The sequence below is a fragment of the Lutra lutra genome, chromosome 15, assembly GCF_902655055.1.
Source record: "Lutra lutra chromosome 15, mLutLut1.2, whole genome shotgun sequence".
NCBI classification, from domain to species: Eukaryota; Metazoa; Chordata; class Mammalia; order Carnivora; family Mustelidae; genus Lutra; species Lutra lutra.
This window is the reverse complement of record NC_062292.1, coordinates 41,816,225-41,841,322: the sequence shown is the minus strand read 5'-3', so window position 1 is coordinate 41,841,322 and position 25,098 is coordinate 41,816,225. Positions and strand designations below refer to the sequence as shown.

General features: G+C 40.5%; 1 protein-coding gene across 8 annotated transcripts in view; it reads right to left on the bottom strand.

Annotated features, from left to right (window-relative positions):
• Positions 1-25,098, bottom strand: part of PPP1R12B (protein phosphatase 1 regulatory subunit 12B) — a 216,470-nt gene that overhangs the window by 118,585 nt on the left and 72,787 nt on the right. For 4 of the 8 annotated variants that reach the window (XM_047705542.1, XM_047705541.1, XM_047705543.1 and 1 more), the window contains exons 9-14: positions 18,462-18,574; positions 15,817-16,020; positions 14,465-14,547; positions 12,769-12,894; positions 10,178-10,357; positions 6,441-6,623 (exon numbers count right to left, since the gene is read on the bottom strand). In XM_047705542.1, coding sequence (XP_047561498.1) covers positions 6,441-6,623; positions 10,178-10,357; positions 12,769-12,894; positions 14,465-14,547; positions 15,817-16,020; positions 18,462-18,574 — 889 coding nt within the window. Of the gene's footprint in view, positions 1-6,440; positions 6,624-10,177; positions 10,358-12,201; positions 12,243-12,768; positions 12,895-14,464; positions 14,548-15,816; positions 16,021-18,461; positions 18,575-25,098 lie in introns of those variants that run through there. The other 4 variants (XM_047705546.1, XM_047705547.1, XM_047705548.1 and 1 more) reach the window with 3 other exon arrangements.

The following is a 25,098-nucleotide window of genomic DNA, read 5'->3' as shown; positions in this document are numbered from 1 at the left end:
TTTTTTTCAAGCTCCCCTTCCTCTGCCCTGCTTATAATGGTAATACTTTATCACTCTGGAACTTCAGAAAATACAGGAAAAAAAGAAAAGAAAAAACTACCCTTGGCCCCCTCTGAAAAATCTAATGTTAAGATTTCCATGTTTATTATTGTTTGGTATCATCATCTATTTCTTTTGTCTCTAGCTCTGTCCATTCAATCACGTATCTGTAGTTATGAACTGACAAGAGCACACAGTGTAAGGCTGAGACTCATCGTAAGCCAGTCGGTACGCACATACCCATCTACTCCTTCTTAGGACTAAGCATTCTCAGAAAAGAAAAGCCAGCCGTGGGGCGCCTGGGTGGCTCAGTGGGTTAAGCCGCTGCCTTCGGCTCAGGTCATGATCCCAGGTCCTGGGTTCGAGCCCCGCGTCGGGCTTTCTGCTCAGCAGGGAGCCTGCTTCCTCCTCTCTCTCTGCCTGCCTCTCTGCTTACTTGTGATTTCTCTCTGTCAAATAAATAAAAATAAAAATCTTAAAAAAAAAAAAAAAAAAAAAAAAAAAAAGAAAAGCCAGCCGTGCAGCTTTAATGGCAAGACCTACTCCTCAGTCCACGTGCTCTAATTACACTGCAAATGGAGATTCTTTCTAGAAGATGGCTTTTCCACTGGGTAGGTCTCCCTGTGGCCAGTTTTAAAGCCCCATTTATCCCAGTGTTCACTAATTGTTTCAAATTGGACCTGTGAATGTGAGCTTCAGGCCTCCATCATGGTTCCCAGCAGGAGTCCAAATGCTTCCACAAGGAGCTGATTACAGAGAAAGCTGCAGCTTCAAGAGAAGAATTAGCACCCAGCATGCTCTTTCAAAAGGAAAATTTAGCTGTTTTCAAAACATGTGATATTTTTTTTTTCTTTCAGCTTATGTTTGTCTAGAGGGAGAGATTCTAAATGGCTTTAATTCTGTAAAGGCTTAAATGATATGTTTTATTTGATCAAGTCATTCCCTAGCTGAAAATACTTCAATGGTATTCCATAGCTTTGAAAACAGAAGTTCAAGTTTCTTAGCATAGCACAACAAAAATCTACATGGTTTGGTTCCTGCCTATCTCTCTAGCTCCACAATTTCCAAAGTATACCCAGTGGGATACCAGTCTTGGGTTTCTGTGAAAAAACAAACAAACAAAAAAAAATAAAACAGAACTATTCGATGGACACAGAAATTTGGAAAATGCTGCAAATTCTAACCACCCCTACACTCCCCTTTCCTCACCCAACTCCCCCCACCCACCCCCACCCCCTGAGAGGAAGGATTCTGAGGCAGCTTTGGAGTAATTCTGTTTAACTATGTTTAACCGTTCTTTTACAAACTCATTTGCCCACAGATTTTTTTTTTTTAATTTTGATTCATCTAAATCTACTTCACAAAGACACTTTCAGAAATACAACACTGGGCCTTGCCTGCTCCCTGCTTCAGGCATATTAAACTTGTTTCTTGAATTTCTTGTGTGCCCTCTAAAATACCAGGATCCTATTACTACTCAGAGTTCACTTCCAGCTGCCTTCAAAATTCAGCTCCACTCACCTCCTCTGGCATTACCTTCTCTGTCACCCTACTCAGTCTGATTTAGTCTTCCCTGCTCTGTGCTCCCATAGCAATCTATACACATCCTTATCAGAGCACTTAACAACTGACTGTATTATTTGATTTACTTGTTTGCCTTCCCACAATAGGTAAATTTAAACTCTCAAGGGCAGGAAAGATGTTTTCTTTGACCTTATATCTCTAATAACTGTGCCTGGCACATGGCAGTCTGTCAATAAAGGGTTGATAGATGGCTTTACATATGTGGATTCCCATTTAAATAGGACTTTATATAGGAACAACACATTTTCAAAATATTTTATTCTAGGCACCGCTTCTGATTAATTTGCCATTTTTACAGATGCGTCTATTCTCAATATAACTGGTTCACGTCTAGTTATTGTTACCAAATTAAATAATAGTTTGAGGTTTCTGATTTGTATCCAAAAATTCTACTACATAGTGATCTGTATAGTGATGTATTTCTTCTAAAAGTAGCTAAGTATCTAAGAAGCCGCATCTGTTAACTTTTCCTCAGAGTGGTTCATTTCCTATGTGAGTTTGTCTTTGACAGGCAACTGTTTTAGAGAAATCCTTGGTACCCTGGGTTGTCGATGTGTTTCTTCACAGTCGTTTCAAATTGCTTGTGTCTATGGCCTCAGAGTTTCAAGAATGCAGACCTAGTTTCTATGTTAAATTCTCAGCTTAGGTCGGGGGTGCCTGGGTGGTGCACTGGGTTAAGCATCCAACCCTTGGTCTCAGCTCAGGTCATGATCTCCGGGTCCTGAGATCAAGTCCCACATTGGGCTCCCCACTCAGCATGGAGTCAGCCTGAGATTCTCTCTCCCTCCTTCTATCCTTCCCCACTGCACATGCTTGCGCTCTCTCTCTTAAATAAATAAATACATAAACAAACAAATAAATAAATAAATAAAATTCTTGGCTTGGGATTTCCACACATATATATGGGTTGTAAAAAATTTCCCACAGAAGACTTTTCTGTCCCTGCTCAGACCCTTGGATAGGCGCCATCCTTGACACTCCTTTAGGCCACAGGCAAAGCATCCTTTTCATGAACTGGGCAGCCTTTAGAGAATTCCAGCTTTATATGGGTTCTTACTTACAGCTCCTGACCTAGTCAGGTCCAAAGCCATACTTCGTACACCCATGCATGGGCATTAAAATCTGAGCCTCCAGACACTGACGTCTGTTCTAGAGGTCTTATACCAACCCTGGGCCACTCAAACCATTCTGGCTTTTGGATTCTCCTCATTTTTGTCACTTCACAGTTTCCTTTCACTTTTCTACACTCAACTCTATTTTCCTACATTTATAATGGGTAGGGGTCCTTATAAATTCATCTACCATGTTGCTAAACGTTTTCCTAAACAAGTTTCGAATCCATTCACTTTTTTCGATCTCTTTTGCTACTACCTTTGGGCAAGCCACTGCTCTCTCTCATGCACCTTTCTTCTGCAATGGTGTCCTTACCGGTCCTCCTACATCTATTCCTTTCCATCCTTCCCATGTCCCAATTCATATGGACTACTGTAACCAGAGTTTAAAAGCCAGAATTTTAAAAAATGTAAGTCAGGTCATGTTATCTTTTTGCTTTTTGGATATTTTCTATAAGACTCAGCAATTCTGCGCCTACATATATATCCAAGAGAAATAAAAACATAGGTCCACACAAAAACTCGTACACGAATGTTCACAGTAACATAATTGAAAATAGCCAAAAGGTGGAAAGAACCCAAATGTCCACCAACTTATGAATGGCAAAGAAAATGCAGTATATCCACACAATACAATAGTGTTTGGCCATAAAAAAAGAATAAAGTGCCGATACATGCTACTACATGGATGAACCTTGAAAACATTATTCGAAGTGAAAGAAGTCAGTCACAAAGACCACATATTGATTCCATTTATATGAAATGTCCAGAATAGGCAACTCCATAGAAACGGAAAGTAGATCAGTGGTTGCTGAGGTCTAGGGAATGGGGAGATGGGGGTGGGAGCAAGAGGGCCAATAACGAAAGATATGGGATTTCTTTTTAAGATGATCACAATGTCCTAAAATTGACTGTGGTAATCACTGCACATATCTGTGAATATACCCCAAATGACTGAACTATACACCTTAAATCATACGGTATATAAATTACATCTTTATAAAGCTGTTAAAAAAAATGCTCCCAGTAGCTCATCATGGTTCTTAACATATACATCCACAATCTTTGTCCTTGGCTCTAAGACTTTGCATTATATAGCTCCTATTTATTCCTCAAGCCTCGCCTTAGACTGCTCTTTCCCTAACTCTCTACCCCAAAGCCACAACATCTTCTCTCAAATTCTCCAAAGGAGGGGCCTGGGTGGCTCAGTTGTTAAGTGTCTGCCTTTGGCTCAGGTCCTATCCCAGGGTCCTGCGATGGAGCCCTGCAGTGGGCTCCCTGCTCAGCGGGAAGCCTGCTTCTCCCTCTCCTGCTCTCCCTGCTTGTGTTCCCTAGATCGTTGTGTCTCTCTCTGTCAAAAAAAATAAAATCTTTTTTTTTCCCCCCAAATTCTTCAAAGGATCAAGGACCTTCCCACCTTAGTGGCTTTTCAACAGTTACATTTTCTGGCAGGAATGTTTATCCCCTTCTCCCAGCTGTTATTTGCCCTTTACACTTTGAGTATCATCCTCTTAAGATAACCTTCTCCGATCCCGCAGGAGAAAGGAAGTCTTCTGTAGGCAGATCTTTTGTCATAACAAATCCTACTACTTCTTCACAGTATATATCACATTATTTAGTGTTTGTTTTTCTTCACTTACCATATATGTTTGCCAAGAGCTCAGACTGTTTTTCTCATTCACTGCTGTATTACCGAGGTTCACCATAGTACTTTGCAATGGCCGATGCTCAATAAATATTTTGAATAGAATAAATGCTGGTGACTGAGTCCAACAGCTCTTTATGCAATATCTTCTTATTTATCTTGTGCCATTACCTTATTTGTCTAATAAAGATTATTTGTTATCTAATAAATATCTAATATCTCCCTATTATCTTGCACCATTTTAAAAATGCACTTACCTTGATACACCACATTCATGTAATTCAGTGATGTTTTGATATAATTCTTCTATTCTTATATTTGCTGCTTCTTGAGGAATTATGTCCTAGTGACAATATATGGTACACAGTATGTAACCAATAAATATTTGTAGCTTAAGTAAAACTTCTAAAACAAAATTAAAATCTGTAGCAGGCGCTACATTTTGTTTGTAGGTTGTAAAAATCCCAGAAGACATTAACTATCTCTCTAGATTTCTCTAAATAATGGTGCATGCAATGAGTATTTAGTAATGCAGTTTGATAAAAAGCCTGATTTAGCCATCCTTTCAGGGATCATGATCTTAATGATGAATTTAACTCATTTTACTTGCCTCAGCCCAGAAGGATTTTTTAAAGGGAGTTTTTTTCACCTAATATTCAGAAAAAAATTAATTTTACATTTAGTTCCTAGATGAAACTAATAATACCTTAATTCCATCTGAGCTATTAAATATATAAACATTAAATATTCAAGATTGATTTATTAAAATTTCCTTAGCTGGAAACCAATGAAAAGATGACGCTCTGTAATGTGTTAGCCCAGAAAACTGACTTCCTTCTATTTTTATATAAAGAAATGAAAAAAGGAAGGAATTAAAAGAAAGGAAAAGAAAGGAAGAAGAAAAACACTATTCTTCAATCACTTAACATCTCTCTTCAACTTCTCAGAATTTTATTCTTCGAACTGTCTTTACAATAAACAAACATATAAAAAGTTTAACTCGTGGGGCGCCTGGGTGGCTCAGTGGGTTAAGCCGCTGCCTTCGGCTCAGGTCATGATCCCAGGTCCTGGGTTCGAGCCCCACATCGGGCTTTCTGCTCAGCGGGGAGCCTGCTTCCTCCTCTCTCTCTGCCTGCCTCTCTGTTTACTTGTGATTTCTCTCTGTCAAATAAATAAATAAAATCTTAAAAAAAAAAAAGTTTAACTCGTTATTCTTATAGATGATAAGACTTCTTGATTTATTACACATATACACACACTCACAAACATAAAATCTTCTTCCTTTGGATATTCAAAAGAAAATGAAGCCAGACGGAAATTTAAATTTTGATAAGATTTCACTTCTTTTTCCAGTCTTAAAAAAGGAATAAGTATGGCTTCAGTTTTTAAGTAGATCTGAAACAGCCAAATGGAGGGCATTCTATTTTTTCCACTTTTTCAAGTGGATGAAAATGTCCCTTTTTTTGGGTCACATTTTCCAAGATTTCCTAATGCTATCAAAAAGTTCTTCTTAGCGTCTACCTTAAACCTCTCCTGTGCCAATCATGACTGCTCTCTCATAATTTTTCTTGGAAGAAATTGTACAGTAACCAGTCCCTATCCTTCCACCATATTATCATATACTATTGAGTTCTTTTTCTGGTATTTTTTAATGAATTAAAATGATATCCTAGCTTTATTTCTCTGAGTCTTTTTCATGATACTGCTTTTCTTTGCTGCCGGAAAAGTCTTCATCGACTCCTCAGAACAAAAGAAAAGATCCTTCTCCGTGCTTCAGGTTCTCCATCACAAAATGGGGAAAACATGCCTGACCCCGATTTCTTTTATAAGACAAGTGGAAAAGAGATATGCCTATATTCATAACAGAATAAGTATGTTAAATAATTAGAAATAATTAAGAGCTCCATCAAAAGTCTCCCAGAGGCAAAATAGAAAACCCATACTGTAATATAAAGATCTACTTTCACAAATATATTTGGGATTGGGGGAAAGACTTCACACCCACTCCTTTATCCTACCTCAAAGCAGAATCCCGCAAATGCAATCAGTACAGAACATACCTCCTCCTGTCCCGGGCTTCCACAGAGGAGTCTGTTCCAGGAGCGGAGAGCTGAGTGGCAGTTGTAACCCCATTGGCAGTGCTAGGTGGAGGGCGATTAGTGATCACACAGAGCGGGGTGCTAGAAGAGACACTGTCTACTGTTTTCTCTGTTGTTGAGTCTGCCTGGGATTTGTAAGGAGTCCTGAAACCAAAAACACAAAAACACAAGCAGAAAGAGAATGGTCAGGCATGCTACATAACAAAGCACTAGCACACAGACAGAGGGTTTGAGATAAGTTTAACTAGAGAATCTTCTGGCTCAGATTTTATTTGCTGGTTGACTGGTTTTTTAAATTCTGAGCTCTTAAATCTGAGAACAGTATGATTATACATTTAATATGATATCCTCTGCCCAAAGAGTTCTATTTCATGATTTTTTTTTTAAGATTAAAATTTTTTTTAAAAATTAGCTATGGCACGAGGAAGATAGTAACATATGCAAGAGTGCTTTAAATGATTCCTGAGTACCATCTGGTCTCCACACACACGCACACACAGAGGCAGGGCCTCTCCACACACATGAAAACAACACTAAAGTCACTTACGATATTAATCTCCACCTGCCCCTTAATTCTTGGCAGTAGGAGTCTGTGGTAGTCCTCTGCCTAGATTAGATGACCATCTTCTTGGATTCCAGATATATGTGATAAATACAACCTCAGTATGTCTAGTTCTTTCTCACCTAGCTCAGCAACTGCTCTCTATTTAACCAAATGGCCTGATTGCCTGTATCCTTAAGTGTATACATGAGCCACAGAAACAAAAACAATTAAGATTCTATATGTAACCTTAACTGCAGACTTTCCAACAGCAAGCTGTATAATTAAGCTCATTTACATGAAAACAAGATCTTTGTTTCTTAACAAAGAGTTGAGAGCAACCATTGGGTCTCCACCCAAAAAGCTATCATTTGTGATGTCACAGCTTGTTGCTGGGGTAACAGAGATCCAAAATTGATATTCACAGAGATGGGAAAAGCAATGAAAATAAAGAATGCTAAAAATCTGGTGTTTTTTTTTCACGTACTCACAATTACCAGAAATGCTTGTAAGTAGCTATAAGCTCATTTTCAAATAATCACATCATTAGAATAAGCTTGAAAGCAACAATCAGATTGTAAAAATCTAAACAGGGTACCTAGATGCAAATATAAAAAAGAACAGTTTTGAAGTGATATCTAAAAAACACAAGCCACTTCCCCAGAAGCAATTAATAACTCAGAAAAAAGGTGAAATTAAATTCCTCAGACTTACAAGATGTATAAGTCTATATAGGACATACCAATATAATTAGCCAGAAACAAAGCTATAAAAAATTACACTTATCAAAATCTTACCTGACATTCTTTTTAGGTTAGTAACATGTTTTGTTCTCTCTGTGGTTTTTTCTGCTGTAGAAATGCCAAGGATTTTCTTTTACTGAATTACAGAATACGACTTGAACTATTATTTTGATGTGTGGTACGATTTTACAAGTAGAATGTTAGGAGCAGAATAGGAAGGGATGCCTGGGTGGCTCAGCCAGTTAAGTGTCTGCCTTCAGCTCAGGTCATAATCCCAGAGACCTGGGATTGAGTCCCATAGTGGGTTCCTTGCTCAGTGGGAAGCCTACTTCTCTCTCTGCCCGCTGCTCCTCCTGTTTACACACACCCTCTCTCTCTAATAAATAAATAAAATCTTAAAAAAAAAAAAAAAAGATTGCCAGAATAGGAAAAGCTCCAAAGCAGGCGTCAAAGGCTCTGGAACCATTGGTGCTACATTGCAGCCAAGTTAACCTCTCTAGTCTCTTCATTTGTAAAATGGGAATAACGATACCATAAAATCCAGGGGTCTTGTGATAATTAAATAAAATAATTTATGAAGAACACTTAGTATTGACAAATACTTAGTATTGACAAAAACAAAACATAAGCTCAGTGGAAACAAAATAGTTAAACAGGATCTCTGACGTGGACAAATCCAGGTTCAAACTCTACCTCGATTCCTTACTAGATATGTGACCTTGAGCAGATGAATAAGTTTTGGGTCTCACTTTCCATGTCTATAAAATTAAAATGGTACTTCATATACTGGAGGCCTCTTTAAAAACAATGTACGTGTGCCTGAGATAGCGAGTTGCCTGACCCATATTCATTTTCCTTTTCTTCCTAACAGAACCCATACATTATTGAGGCCAGCATTGTACTTAGTTAAAAATTCACATTTTCCAAAGTCTCCCTGGCTGCTAGAGGTAGCCAGTGAGACATAAGCAGAAATCGGTGCTTTGGGGGGGAACTTCCGTTCAGAGGCCTTCCCTCTTTGTGTATTTCTCCCTTTCTTCCTTCTTCCTGCCTAGAATGCAGTCATGACTCCTAGAGCTTCAACAGCTGTTTTGTGCCATGAGGCAACCCATGGAAATGGAAGCATGATTTAAGGATTGTGAAGCAGCAAGACATTAGGATCCAGGGTTCTTTAATGACTTCAAAGCTATGGTGCCAGCCCTGCCTATTGCTGGACTTTCTTAAGTGAGAGGAAAAAAAGATAAACCTTTATCATATTTTAGCCTTAATTATTTAGATTTACTGCTATATGGGAGTAAACCAATTGCTCATGTAATTTTTGTAATTACCGAAGCCAATGCTTGGCACATGACAGGGTTCAACAAATGGCGGCCATTACTGTTTCTCCCTAGTCTTAGCTCTTAATACTTAAGCAAGTAACCTCTCTGTGTTTCAGTTTCTTTATCTATGGTATAATATTTACTATGCCTGTGCAGATGAATTATTGTGAGGGTCTAATAAATTTCTACATAACTATATAGTATTATTAATAATAATCCAACCCGAGGCTATTCCTCTGAGCCAACCAATGCTCACCAGTTATTTTAAGGAAAGAAATCTAATAAATGGACAAAAATCAATCAAGCACTACCATAAGCAAGTGTTCTTGCAGCAACAAGCAACACTATCATCATTGTTTTTCATTTTCTTTGTGTCAATTCTAGAAACAAGCCCTCAAAAAGGGGTCCCCTTGCCATACCCCAAAGTAAAAAAGATCTCTGACCATACATACAGGGTCAAAAGCCATAGTCAAAACCACAGCTGAAGTTCTGTTGCACTCTCACAATGAAGCCTTGCCCATGCTACCCCCATGCTACCCCTTAGACAGAGTAGACACCATAGCCCCAGGAATACCACAAATCTAGACAAATTTAGACAAACACAAATCTCTTCCCTCCCACAGTGTTTCCAGCAAAATGCTCTCATTGACTGGGAATTTTCAGAAAACTATAGGAAGCTTTTGAAACAAGAGTTAGCTTTTCTTCTGATTCGGGTTTGTATCTCATCCTCTGAAAAAAAGAGTAAGTAGAAAAGATTCCTACTCACAATTACTGGAAAATTAATGTAAGTGAAGTATGGGGATATTTTTAATATGTGTTTTCCCATAATAGGATGACCCTTACACAGAAATCACACAACAGAAGTCATTTTAAGTTGATGCCTAAACACCAAGTACCAAGATATATATATACCCAATGAGCAACTGCTGAGTGGCTAATACAAGTCCAAACAAAACATCCTTGTTAAATCACAGACATTTTCACAAGAATTCAAACTTGCATCCCCAGTGCCAAAGTCCCTTCGGTTCGAATCTCATATGTGCATCTAGAGGCATGAGTTTTGATGACTGTAACTCAAATGGCCCCAAGAAGCCTTACCTGCCATGGTGTACAGATGCAGTAGTGTTTGCACTGATTGGTGCAGGGCAAGAAGAGGCAGGTTGCCACTTGCTGCCCCGAGAGGTAGATGAACCAATGGTAATGGGTGAGGTAGCAGATGGATTGCGATTGGCTGAAATGTAGGGACTTGTGGGGTCACTACTTCTACCAAATGAAGCACTGCAAAACAGCACACAGTCACTTTCTTCAGGACATGCTGCTCACCCACCATTTCCCAGCACCACCTTCCCCCCCAAGATTGTGCATTTTAAAAGGAATGTAGACCAAAGAGAGGGTACGGCAACTGGGAAGTGGAGTGAGTGATCAACCCCAGCTAGAGCTGGGTCACTGGCAGCAAGCAGGCATCTGTCAATCATCCAAAAGAGTGAAGGAACATGTAGGACAGAGGATACGCAATAAGAGAAAGCAGAAGAGTAGTATATAGAAACAGAAGAGGGACTACGAAGTATTAGCAAATAGAATAATTTCATTAGAAAAAGTAATTCCCAACAAACCCCAAGGCAAAAAATCATGCAACCCCAAATGTCTACCTGATACAGAAGTAGCAGTGCAGAAGCTAAAGTAAGACCAAGAATTTGGAGAGGTTTTGGAGTAGCAATTTAAAATTAAAGAGTGGAGAAGAATAAAAAAGCTCTGTGGGGGGAAAAAAAGTCTCTGAGAATTGTGGTTATTTAGCCTAAAATGTGTCTTGGGAGGATTCAAGGTTTTAAGTCTAGAACATAATACCGCATGGGCAACAGAAGGTAACTTTCCTTTGTTTCAAATGAAGATAAGAAAGAACCATCTCAATCGAAGCAAAAAATTATTTGGATTAGAATTTTTTAAAAAAAGTCTTGACTATTATAGTAATGAGACACAAGCAGGGGTGACCAAGACAAACTATGAAGCCTTCTTTGGTAAAGATGCATTTTACTGGGACACAGGAAAGAAATTTCTGCCTAAGGACAAGAGATGAACTAGAAGAAAATGGAAAGTATGCTGAGGACTGGTGGAGCCCAAGATGGCCACACATCTTCTCACACTTTCTTTTTAAAATAGTGATAGCATACAATTCTTCCCTTTTGAAAAGATCATAAAATGAGATTTTGTATAAGCAAAAAATGCTTTGAGGGTGACAGAGGTTTGGAAATCCAAAGTATTAAGCAAGTTGTGGATCTTTCAAAAAGAACTCATAATTAAGCATGCTTTCCACCCTAAACAGAAGCAGTCCCTTTCTCCTCTGTTTACCATAATTATGCCAACTATATGTATGTATCTATCTATGCAGATGCTACTCACTCAACCCATGTGTTAATGATCTGGATGGTGAAAAAGAACCACCCCACCACAATGTAACAACATGCTTGGAAATTAAATGCAGCTTTCTCTCTTTCCTAGATCTAGAACGTTACTTTCTTAGAAAAGTTTTCTTGGTCTTGGATGCAACCATAAGAGGTAATGATGTATCTAGATAGACTAAGACCTTAGCCCTGAAGACAGGTAAGTGATAGCTTCATTGAGCCAAAAACACCGAGTTTGTATATAAAATGAAGCTTTAGTGAGATCACTGAACTACCCACTACCCCCGTAGAACTGAAGACCATCCAAAGGCCACAGTGGCTGTTTTATAGCTCGCTAATTCCCACATTCTGACATTAACTAGTTGACAAGATTCCTTCAATCCAGTGGAAATAAGTTTTGAACCCAAACACGTATTTTATGGCAAAAGGCTGTTTCTCGGGCAGCCAACCAATCATCCATAAAACCTAATGACGAAGCCCATGGCATGAAGAGGCAGCTGGAGGGGTTGAGTAAATGAAAGTGAAGAAAGAATTCAAAGTAAGCAATGAGAGCCAGACTCTTTCACATCAGCAGCAAAGTTCAAATCAAAACACTAATTAAGTGTATCTTATAGCTTAATGGCTCTGGCAAAGGTGCTTTGCTTGCTGGCTGGTACATGGCAAAGAAAATAATGGCAGAAAAGAGAATATATAAATGAGAAAAGGGGAAGGAAACCCATGTACCTTCTCTGCACCAAACTTGCGAGTTTCACATCTTGATGGATCTGAGGGCCATTAAAGTCATAAAAAAAAAAACAACTCAAGTCCCTAAATTAACAGGCTTCAATATGAAACTTCTTTAATGCAATTCAAAACTCCCCATTACCCACCCACCTCACCACCCTATAGGGTCCCTCCCTTCCTCCCCATAAAAATGTAACTTGAGATGAGAACTACTCAAGTTTTAGAAAAAGGAAAACTAGCTACTGGACAAAGGTGATTTAGATTCAGTCCTGCTCGGGGATTACTAGAAGTCACTTCCAGTTGAAGATTTTAATAGGACTGAGAAGAAAGAGTAAAAATTCGGATCTGTCTGTGGTGAGAATTTGGAATTAGCTTACTTTACTTCAGTCAGAAAAATAAATGTTAATTTAAAATTAGTCAAGATGTTACTCCCAAGAAATCTAAAAGTAATTCATTTTTGATTCATTTTTGTGGTGATAATTGGATATAAAATGGCATGCAATTATTACCCATACGCCCATAACCAGAGTGAAGAAAAATCATCTCCCTCCCCGTGGAACCTGATACCTTTTCAAGTAGGTTGATACATAGGTAGAAGGAGCAACTGTCTGTGGAGTTTCACTTCCCTTTGCTTCATCCCTCCACAGCTGCCGTGTGTAGGAACCACTCCTCACTAGATTAACAGCTGATTCTCTGGAGAGGCATGGAAGAAAAAGAAAACAAAGCACTGATTCCTGCCACCAGTTTTGTCCATGATACAATGCAAACTGGGAGGGGCGCCTGGGTGGCTCAGTTGGTTAAGCGTCTGCCTTTGGCTCAGGTCATGATCTCAGGGTCCTGGGACTGAGCCCCACATCGGGCTCTCTGATCAGTGGGGAGTCTGCTTCCCCTTCTGCCCCGCCCCCCACCCCTGACTCACATTCTCTCTACTGCAAGTAAATAATCAAAACCAAAATAAAACAAAACAAACAAAAACACTCCAAACTGGGAGAGAAGAGCCAGGGACAGGAACTGTAATATGGCTAAAGAAATAGAAACACTTTTCGAGTGATGCTTTGTTTTATATGAACCTGTTTTCTGTATACACAAAGGATGGGTCAAGTATTACTACTGCCTGCTTTCTTTTATCAACTTCAAAGCCAACTAACTTCAACAGGTACCAAATCCTTGTATCAAAGGTCTCCAATTCTTTGGTAATGAGAACTCACTTTTGCTTCGCCTTTAAAGGGCTTTACAAAACCAACAGATTGTTCCTAAGTAAGCAGAGAAGAGGATGATGGGGAAGACGAGGAAGTCTGTCACAAGGGAAAGAGGTAACTAAAGAGGAAAAGAGAAGAACATGCTGGAAGTCTACTTAGTGTTATAAATAAAAGCCATCCAGGAAAGGGCAGTAGTAGGATTTCTAATTCACAACTGTTCACTCAGGGCTTTTGCGACCAAAGCTGCGGCTCTCCATAACAGTCCTCAAACTTCAATGTGCATTTGAATGACCTAGAGAATTTTGTTAAAATGCAAGTTCTAATTCAGCAGGTCTGAGGTGGGGCCTGAGATTCTGCATTTCTAACATGCTTCCAGGTGATACTAGTGCAGCTGAGTGGGAAGACCACACCTTGAAAAGCAAGGTTCTCGGGTGCCTGGGTGGCTCAGTGGGTTAAGCTGCTGCCTTCGGCTCAGGTCATGATCTCAGGGTCCTGGGATCGAGTCCTGCATCAGGCTCTCTGCTCAGCAGGGAGTCTGCTTCCCTCTCTCTCTCACTGCCTGCCTCTCTGTCTACTTGTGATCTCTGTCCAATAAATAAAATAAAATAAAATAAAAAAGAACGAAAAGCAAGGCTCTCAATCAGGCTCTGCCTGAGATGCAGCAGTATCTCAAAGTCCTCACATTCATTTTCACCGATGAGGAAGACTTGAAATTTTATGTACATACACATTAGAAGTTGTTCACTATTAAGAACAATATCTTTTTATCTACTATGGAGTAGGTCGTGTGCTAGGTACTAGGGGTCCCTGAGAAACCAGACAGATACAGACCCTACCTTCACAGAGCCTGTTGGTGTACTAAACAAATTCACCCTTGGAAGGGTCTGGGAAGACTTCCTAAAGACAATAATACCCAAGCTGAAATGAGAGCGTGAAGGGTGAAGAACTGGCAAAGCACGAGAGCTAGGGCTGGGAGGAGCTCTAAGCAGAAGGGATAAACAATCCATAATGGGCCAGGGGCACCTACCCCCAGAGGACCATCTTCTGGCCTGTATTCGGATTACCTGTTCTCCTTTTCTTCAATGTCGCTTGTGCTGCTGAGCCTCCGGGGGGCTAGTGAACTAAAATAGCTTTTGTTTTCTCTCTCCTGTAAAATCAAAACAAGTGAAGCACAGAGAAGGTACAACACTGACACGGTGTAACGTTCTGAGTGAAAAAGCAGACAGCGATGCACCTGTATCATCTTATTTCCTGATCCAATACCAATTCTGCTTTGAGCAGTATTACAAAAGGTTACCTTCCAAAGGCTGATTCCTACATTTCCTCCATTAAAAACCAATATGTAGGGAAATAATTCTCGTGGGAAAAGCCAAGATGATCAAATACAGGAAAACAGCAGCACAAATGACACAAGCAGCGGCTGTCAGGAGAGACGGAGCCTTTGAAAGCCACAAACAGAAGGTTCTTCATGAAATGAGCCTTATTTCTTCCCCAGCCTATCTTCCCTTTGAAATGCAGCTTCATGTACGACTAACATGCGGCAGAGTTCATCCAACCAATAAGGCCTCCTCTCCCTCAGGATCTCCAGAAACATAATCCTGAGCAAGGGCACTATGGTTACAGGGCAGACCTGACCCCAGAGAAGGGCATCAGGGGAGCTCTAGAAAATCTAGAACCAAAAGTTAAGAAATAACAATGCACTGATCTTGGATGATTACGTGGATGAGGGGTTTATGAAGTAAGCCTGATCAGACATCTAGTCATGAAAAAAATGAGGCACTGAAACATGTTTTTCCTACGTGCTAATTTGCCCGAGCTTCATTAGGATCAAAAGTCCAGGGTGCCTGGGTGGCTCAGTGGGTTAAGCCTCTGCCTTTGGCTCAGGTCATGATCTCGGGGTTCTGGGATCAAGTCCCACATCGGGCTCTCTGCTCAGTGGAGAGCCTGCTTCCCCCCCCTCTCTGCCTCCCTCTCTTCCTTCTTGTGATTTCTGTGTGTGTCAAATAAATAAATAAAATCTTAAAAAAAAAAAAAAAAGGTCCAGCTAAGGAACTTTGCTTCCAAACACTGGAAGAATAAATTACTGGTATTGGTTCAAGGGAAACTTAGGCCATATCCAAATCTTCCTGTTTCTGATTTAATTAATTAATTAATTAATTAATTTGTCCTAGGTAAGGAGGGTAAGGAAAAACGAACATAAGCTATGCCAAAAGGTAAAGGGTTTTTCTTTTTTGGCCGAGTAGTAATAGCAAGCAAATCGCTAACTGATTTAACTACCGATGTGCCATCTCCCTTTAAAGACTTTGTACTTCCAAAATCAAATCAGGGACTAGAACACACTTTCCTTTGCTCTGAGACTGAATTTCCACAGAAGGGAACTACCTACGAACTCCCCCGCACCCTGCCTAAACTGCACCTTATCTTTGCTGTCCAGCAGGGCAGAAATCCGAGGGCTTGATGACGACCGGTAGATGGAGGAGCCTCGGTCCCTCAGAGCCTCCCTAGAATTGGCCACCTCACTCAGCATGTTGTGGCTGCCAGTTTTTCTGAGTCCCAGTCTCCACGAAGAAGGAGATTCATCTCTGGGCTCTTCTGGCTTGTTGAAAAGGCTGGAGGAGAACTATGAGGGAAGAAGCAAAGAAAAGAAAAGGAGGAATAAAAAAAGGTCCTGATGATTCTTTTCAGCCTATTTGCCTTTTCCCACACTTAACTAAGTTCAGCGAGGCAGTATCGGGCAGTACAGGGAGAACAAACACATGGCAGGCTTTCTGCCAATGTTCCTTTCCTCACCTGGCAGACGCTAGTAACTGCTCAAGGCTCCCTTTCTCCCTGAGCCAGAAATAGCCTCAGATTCTTAACACAGTGCTCCTACTGACAGAGTTGCTCTCTGAGAAATTAAACACTGTTAGCTCTCTTAGCAATGAGTACTGACCTAGAACACCAGGAGATCCACGTTCTAGTAAAAACATCTTCTCTTGCTCGACTGTGTAACTGAAAATGGGACATTTTACTTCTCTAGGTTTTAACATGCTCACCTGTAAAATGGTGATAATAAGCTTAATTCCTCCTTATAACATGTGAAGACTAGAAAACACCGATGAGGCAATGTATAAATACGTTTTAAGGTACTGTGGTAAGACTGTGGTAAGCCGATTTAAGTTAACAGTAATAAAAATACTAAAACTTGGGGCGCCTGGGTGGCTCAGTGGGTTAAGCCTCTGCCTTCAGCTCAGGTCATGGTCTCAGGGTCCTGGGGCTCTCTGCTCAGCGGGGAGCCTGCGTCTCCCGTCTCTCTCTGCCTGCCTCTCTGCCAACTTGTGATCTCTGTCTGTCAAATAAATAAATAAAATCTTAAAAAATATATTAAAACTCACTCCACTCAAATTCTAATTGCTTATTTCAAGAAAATAGTTTATTTGATCTTGGGCAGCAGTTCCAAGTGTTTCAGATCTCACCATGCAGCAAAATTAAAAAAGAAGAAAAATGGCAGAAGTCACAGAATTGCCATCTGTCTAGATTTTGCCAGGACAACATCTTTTAAACACTTGCTTACCATTTCCATCACTATCATTTCATTAAAAAAAGAAAAACATTTTAATCCTCAGAAAAGAGAGCTTTCTGAAAAGCTTCCATTGTCTTCATCTCATTTTGCCATAAACCACAGAAAACATCATAGACTAGCGTTAGGCCCAAACACCGGTCTGAAGTAGCTGCTCTTTCGAATGGCAGTCAGTGATCCATGCCTGGGACCTGGGGGACCTCTGCAAGATGGCTTTGGTCTTTCTCCAGGTTATCAGGCCACCTTTACTGCCTGGTGGAGTGAAAATGCAATAGAGACACTCATCTCCAGCTCACACTTAGACTTTCTCTTTTACTTAGTCCCTGAATGGATATATTTATGTACTCCCTCCAGCTCTTTCTAAGCCACCCTGATTCTGAGAGTCACGCACACACTCTCTCTCTCTCAAAAATAAAACAAGAAATAAAATAAATTAAAAGAAAGCAAGAAGTCTAGTCGTACTTAGAAGCAGTGGGAGTACGTGAGGTACAGCTAAATGCCTGGGTGAGGAGGGAGGTCCGGGTTCTTTCGGAGACATTGCTACGGATTCAAAGCGGTGCTCATGGGAATAAATAAGCAGCCAGGCCTTTGTTTCCTCGTCTCCACAATGATACCATAATCCTGTCTTTTTGATTCATGAGGCACTAAGATCGGTATAAGTTAGTGTCTATAAAACCATAGAGTTTTTCGACAACTTTCCTCCCAAGAACTCAGATCAATTCTTAATCTCAAAACTAACTGTATCCTTTGTAGAGCAAGGTCATTATTCAACTCCATCTCACTGCCTAGAAGCCTATAGCTTCTTAGAGGTCTGGGCTGAACTGCAGGAGGAGGTGTCTTTGGTATTACGACAAGGTCTTTCTACCTCTGCTCTCTACTCATTATGATGAGTACTGCCAAGACTTTATTTATGAAAGTAAAATTTTAAACAAGAAGTAAAAAAAGGACGTAAGTCATCGAATCAATTAATACTGAATGCTAGCTATCCTCCTAACCCAGTCTGAACTTTACATATACTTACCTTACTTAACCTTAGATATGAAGAAAATAAGCAATGGACAAAATTCTTTGGTCTCAGGTCACTATATCCTATGTTATTTAAACACACTGTAGCCAAATTTGGTGATGGATTTGTAGCTTTTGTGGGCAATGTTATAATGCAATGGTTGTGCACCCCCCCACATCCATACTTTGAAGCTCTGCCCAATATGACTATAATATTTGGAGACAAGGTAGCCGTCTGCACACTAGGAAGAGAGACCTCGCTAGGAACTGACTCAGCTAGCTCTGTGATCTTGGACATCCCAGTCTCCAGAATTGTGAGAAATACATTTGCATTGTTTAAAGCCATCTGGTTGGTGGTATTTTGTTACGCAGACTAAGCAGACAAGGACAGGCAAGATGTATCTATATTATATGAAGAGTGCATCTTTAAGGCCTTTCAAACTGTATGTAACCATAGTAGAGAAATATAATATTCAAGTAAGTTCCAAAATACTCACTCTCCTAGCTGAAGAGGCAGAGAAGGTATTCTGAGCTGGTGGTGGTATGTGTTCCGTGATAATACTCTTGCTTTCAGAGTTGGAATGGTTGACAATGGCTTCTGGCTTTTTATCTATTATTTAAGATAAGAGAAGCAACAAGGGCAAATATGAAAACCTTATCTGTGCATTTATGTATGTACTTTTCTGCTAACAGAAAAGGTTTACCCATTATCAAAACAGAGTATTAGGGCCGTGTAATGCTTGGACTCAAACTAAAATGAAACCTCTAGCAACTGTTGCCAAAAGGAAATAAACTCCATGGTAAAATCCTTTCTCGATAGGCTCTTATTCCCAGATATATAGCTGAAAACTTTCTCCACATCATGTACCATATATAAAATTCATCAGTAAGTACGTAATAAGAATCTACTCTGTTTTGGGAGGTTGGGCAGGAAAAACCAGATAGATCTTGCTTTCTAGGTAATTATAATCAAGACATGAGATAAGATGCATAGTGATAATAGTAACAACAGAAGATCATATCTAAGTTAGGTGCTAAATTGGCTGAGTTGGATCAATGGGGCTTTATGAATCTAGAGTAAATCCTCTGAGGCAGGAAATGACAAGGAAAGATGCCATAGAAACACAGGAAGACAAATACCAACTGGCAAGAGGAAGAAAGGGTATGAGTAATGACTCAGAGATCAAAATACACACATCTGCTGGTCAGTAAATTTAAGTCTAAGTGGGCCTAATTTAAGCACGCCTAACTGAAGTAATGAACATTCTTGGGACTACAACAGGAAGTAAAGGTAGAAAGGGTTACAAGGGATATTGCAAATTAAGCTACAGAACTGTAGTAGGTGAACCCTCTTAATAAATAATGGTAGTCCATCTTATAGGACCATCAAGTGGAAACCCCATCTGTCTCGTTCACTGCTACATCAGCGCCTACACCTAATAGGTATGGTGGTGCCTTCTGATAGATGTACTCTGGAAATAGGGCCCCAGAGTAATCCACCTATGAATTATGTGACAATTTTAAGCCACATTCTAGCTGCAGACATTGGGCAAATTACTTAACATATATGAACCTCTCTTTTCTCACTGATTAATCAGGGATTTTAATTCTTACCTATGAATTGCTATAAAGTCTAGAGATAATGTTTTTAAATTGTATTATTAATGGCCATAATAAGTCCCTAGTAAACAGTTATTTATTATTAATGTTATCATTTCTTGTGGTTATTATGAATATTTAAGACATTCTTTAAATATTATCTGAATATCTCTCTCCCCAAGAAGCACACCTTACTACCCAAATGTGACAGATCATTATAGTAAGAACCCTCAATGAATCTATACCCCTGTGTAGTGGCCTCTCAGATTGACTCTGGGCTTATCAATGTGACTTTATTTTTTTTCTTTCTTTTTTTTTTTTTTTTAAAAGATTTTATTTATTTATTTATTTGACAGACAGGGATCACAAGTAGGCAGAGAGGCAGGCAGAGAGAGAGGGGGAAGCAGGATCCCCGCTAAGCAGAAAGCCCAATGCGGGGCTCGATCCCAGGACCCTGGATCATGACCTGAGCCAAAGGCAGGGCTTTAACCCACTGAGCCACCCAGGCGCCCCTCAATGTGACTTTTTCGATGGCCACTGGGACATTAGCAAATGTGACACAAGCAGAGGCTTGGAAAGTGCTTGTGCACTGAACATTGCCCTCTCTTCTTGTGGAATCCAACTGCTGTGGGAAGAAGCAGGGGCTAGTCTGCTTGATGAACACAGTCCACTTGCTTCATTTTAACCAACAACGAGAGAGGTGAGTAAGGCCATCTGGGACCAGCCAGCCCCAGCTAACTTACCAACTGACCACCAACACAGGTGTAAGCCCAGTATTACCACACGGAGAGAAAAGCCATCCCAGGGAAGTCCCTCCCAAATTGCCAACCCACAGAATTGGGTATATATAAATAGTTGTTTTAAGCACCACTAAATTTAGGAATGGCTTGTTATTTAGCAATAGATAACTAATATACCAAGTGTTTAAGTTGAATAAGTAAAAGAAAGGGGAAAACAGAAATCCAGATCAAACCGCTTACATTCACCTCAAGAGAGAGTTAGTATTCTTTACAACTACATTTACATGGAAGACACATGAAAACTGTCATTTTATGAGACTATATTTGTGGATCTTTTTAAAAATTATTAGCCCCAGGGGTACAGGTCTGTGAATCGCCAGGTTTACACCTCACAGCACTCACCACAGCACATACCCTCCCAACATCCATAACCCCACCACCCTCTCCCTACCCCCGTCCCCCCAGCAACCCTCAGTTTGTTTTGTGAGATTAAGAGTCTCTTATGGTTTGTCTTCCTCCCGATCCCATCTTGTTTCGTTAATTCTTTTCCTACTCTGTGGATCTTTAAAAACAGGATAAATGAATTCAATAAATACTTGTTTAGGGACACCTGCGTGGCTCAGTTGGTTAAGCGACTGCCTTCAGCTCAGGTCATGATCCTGGGGTCCTGGAATTGAGGCCCACATCGGGCTTTCCCTGCTCTGTGGGGAGCCTGCTTCTCCCTCTCTCTCTCTGCCTGCCCCTCCCCCTGCCTGTGCTCTCCCTCTATCAAATAAATAAATAAAACCTTTAAAAAAAATGAAATACTGTTTAGCACATATATAATGTGTTGGGCATTTGGAAAGGTTTAGATATAATCCACTTCCCCGTATTCTTCCAATATACACTTACGTATAATGTATATTTATCGTGCACCTACCACTTAGAAGACCCAGTGCCAGGCATTATGGAAGACAGAAAGATAAACAAAACAGACAACACATTTCAGTGCTTCTGAAACTTGCTGGTAAGGGAAGAAGAGAGGAGATGAGAAACAAACAGAAATAACACTACTATTAGGTAGGGTAAGTAATATGAAAGAAGTTCAAACAGATAGCTACCAGTCAGAGAAGGAGGAAAAAACTTGTTTCTGTGATGAAAACAAGTTTCATAAAAGAAACTTCATAAGAGAAGCGATTTGAACTGGGCTTTGAAATATTAGGAAAACTTCAACTGGCAGAAATGACCAGGGAAGCTTGTTGGAACCATTTGGCTTCTGCCTCCATCAGGCTACAGAAACTGCTGAGATTACCAGACTCCCTAAATGCCGTCTATTTCTTGACCTCTCCCTTCCCACTCTTACCCTGGGTTTTCTTTCTTTCTTTCTTTTTTAAGCTTTTATTTAATTATTTGAGAGAGAGGGAGAGAGCATGCACAAGCAGGGGGAACAGAAGGCAAAGGGAGAGGGAGACAGAGGGAGAGGGAGAAGCAGGCTCCCCCGTGACCAAGGAGCCTGACATGAGGCTCGATCCCAGGACCCCGGGATCATGACCTGAACTGAAGGCAGCTGCTTAACTGAATGAGTCACACAGGCATCCCCTTACCCTGGCTTTCCTGATGCAGAAACACATATCCTGGTTATCCTCAACCTCTCTGACCATACCTTCTTTGCCTCCTAAACACAGCATGCCCCATGACTCTTTCTTGAACATCTTTTCTCTACAATCTCTCCCTTGGGAAATCTCCTCCTTTCCCGTACCTTTAGCTTCCACCTTTTAGGCAGATGATTTCCACATTTCACTCTGCCTCTGCGACTCTGAGGAGTCCCAGATCAAAGTCAGGATCTCATGCAACATGGGGGGTCGAGGGGGTAGGAGAAGAGTAAATGAAACAAGATGGGATTGGGAGGGAGACAAACAATAAGTGACTCTTAATCTCACAAAACAAACTGAGGGTTGATGGGGGGAGGGGGTTGGGAGAGGGGGTGGGGTTATGGATATCGGGGAGGGTATGTGCTATGGTGAGTGTTGTGAAGTGTGTAAACCTGGCGATTCACAGACCTGTACCCCTGGGGATAAAAATATATGTTTATAAAGCTGTAAAAAAAAAAAAAAAAGAAAGGATGAATCCCCAAGTTTTGTAGCAACATGGACGGGACTGGAAGAGATTATGCTGAGTGAAATAAGTCAAGCAGAGAGAGTCAATTATCATATGGTTTCACTTATTTGTGGAGCATAACAAATAGCATGGAGGACAAGGGGAGATGGAGAGGAGAAGGGAGTTGAGGGAAATTGGAAGGGGAGGTGAACCATGAGAGACTATGGACTCTGAAAAACGATCTGAGAATTTTGAAGGGGTGGGGGGTGGGAGGTTGGGGGCACCAGGTGGTGGGTATTGTAGAGGGCACGGATTGCATGGAGCACTGGGTGTGGTGCAAAAATAATGAATACTGTTATGCTGAAAAAAAATAAAAAAAAAATTAAAACCTGAAAAAAAAAAAAAAAAAAAGTCAGGATCTCAGGCACACGACTTGCCAGCTATGAGACCCAATTTTCCTCACCCCTTACAGGGTCAATTTCCCACTCTAAAACATGGTGATAATACAGCCCTCCGGGTGTGGCTGTAAGTACACTGCAGAGTAAAAAGCACTACCCAAATGTTGTTATAATCCCCCAAACTAAATATAATCTCTCTTACTAGTGAATACCATTGACAACATTTATATCTCTCATGTGACATGTATTTTATTCATGTACATGCCCTTCTATTCCCCTGTATGTCCTAGATGTATCCAACAAAAAGCATTTATGTAATGAACATGGATGCCTGTCCTGTGTCAGGCGTCATGCAGAGACTTAGGAGTAAATGATAAACCTGGAGTTCCCAGCCAGAATGATGAGTGCTACAACAGAGGTAAGTATGAAGTGCTAGAGGGATACAAACAGGGGAGCAATTATCATGGGGTGGGAGAACAGTGAAGCAATCCACTCCTTTTCAGTTTTTTATATAGAAAAACCTAAAGAAGGGCTCTTCATTCCAGTAAATCCTATAGCTTGTAACAGAAATCAGTCAATAAACATTTGATAGTCAGAAATGAATTCTAAGGTGCAAATAAATGTTTAGGGGTAGGAAAACTAAGGGCATGTTTGGGGAAATCAAGAAATCCAGCTTGGCTAGTAGATGACACTGCCTATGGATAGCACTGGAAAGCTTAGCTAGAGATAGATTATGAAAGATCTTGAAGGTCAGGCTACAGGACTTGGGATTTACTCTACAAGCAAAGATGGGAGTAGCGAAGGAGGTCGTAGATGGTTTCTGGACAGGGCTGTAATATAATCAAAGGGAGCTGAGGGTGTTTTACTCCAACCACAATGCAGAGATGGGCCAGAGACCTGAAGCATGGGAACATATCACGAAGCAATTACAGTAGTTCAGGGAGCTCCCTCCCATTCTTCAAATACCTTGGTAGCTAACAAAGTGATCTAGCATAGAGCAAGACCAGATAGTAATTAATTCCTGAAGCTTAAGACATGTAAGTCCTCAATAAATAATAAAAACATAAAAAAGATGAACATATACAAATGTTGGTAGGTACTAGACTAGCATTTCCAGATTAAGTTGTGCTTGCTTAATAATAGAAATTCAAGGCTCCATGAGTAAAAAGTCATCTCCTATGCTATAAACTTAGTTGGTATCTATCTTCTCTAATACAATCAATGATCTTTAATTTCCTTTGGTAACATTCAGTGAGCTTATACTATATACTAATATAAATCAGTGAGTGCAGGACACATGTACTATAAAACTTCAGTTATCATTGGGGCGCCTGGGTGGCTCAGTGGCTTAAGCCTCTGCCTTCGGCTAGGGTCATGATCTTGGGGTCCTGGGATCAAGCCCTGCATCGGGTTCTCTGCTCAGCAGGGAGCCTGCTTCCCCCCCCCACCCCCGCCTCTCTGCCTACTAGTGATCTCTGTCTGTCAAATAAATAAATAAAATTTTAAAAACAAAACAAAACCTTAGTATTGTTAACTTCCAGTTATCCATGAGAGCTATTCTGTTGCCGTTGAACCTCTATTCAGTAAAACCCAGTATCTCGGGGCGCCTGGGTGGCTCAGTGGGTTAAGCCGCTGCCTTCGGCTCAGGTCATGATCTCAGGGTCCTGGGATCGAGTCCCGCATTGGGCTCTCTGCTCAGCAGGGAGCCTGCTTCCCTCTCTCTCTCTCTGCCTGCCTCTCTGTCTACTTGTGATCTCTCTCTGTCAAATAAATAAATAAAATCTTAAAAAAAAAAAAACAACCCAGTATCTCTTTTCTCAATGTCTGCCTGACTATATATCAAAACCAATGGGTACTTCTGCAACTTGTGGATCTAACCATGTTCAGCACCTCACTCTCACTGTTGGGCTTCCATATGATAACCTTAAGAAATGCCATATGAATAATAATATCAATAAGAGTCATAAAGGTAAATATGATTTTGTTCCTTCTTCAATCCCCAACTCAGGAACTGAAGGAGCTTCACATAATCAGAAGGAAAATGAAAAGATCTTGGGATTCTGTATAGGGAATCAGAGGAACCTGAAAACTAAATGCAAATTTTCACCAGCTGGTTAAAGATACTTGACCAAATATGAAGATCTCACCTTCTCAGCCTACTGCATATCTAGTCTCTATACCCTACCAACCTGAGGTCAGAGAGTTGGCTCCTTTACACAAGAATTTTGATGCGCAGGAGGGAGGTGGGTTGTGGCACACCTGGGTGGCTTAGTCAGTTGAGCCTCTGACTCTTGATTTCCTCTGGGGTCATGGCCTCAGGG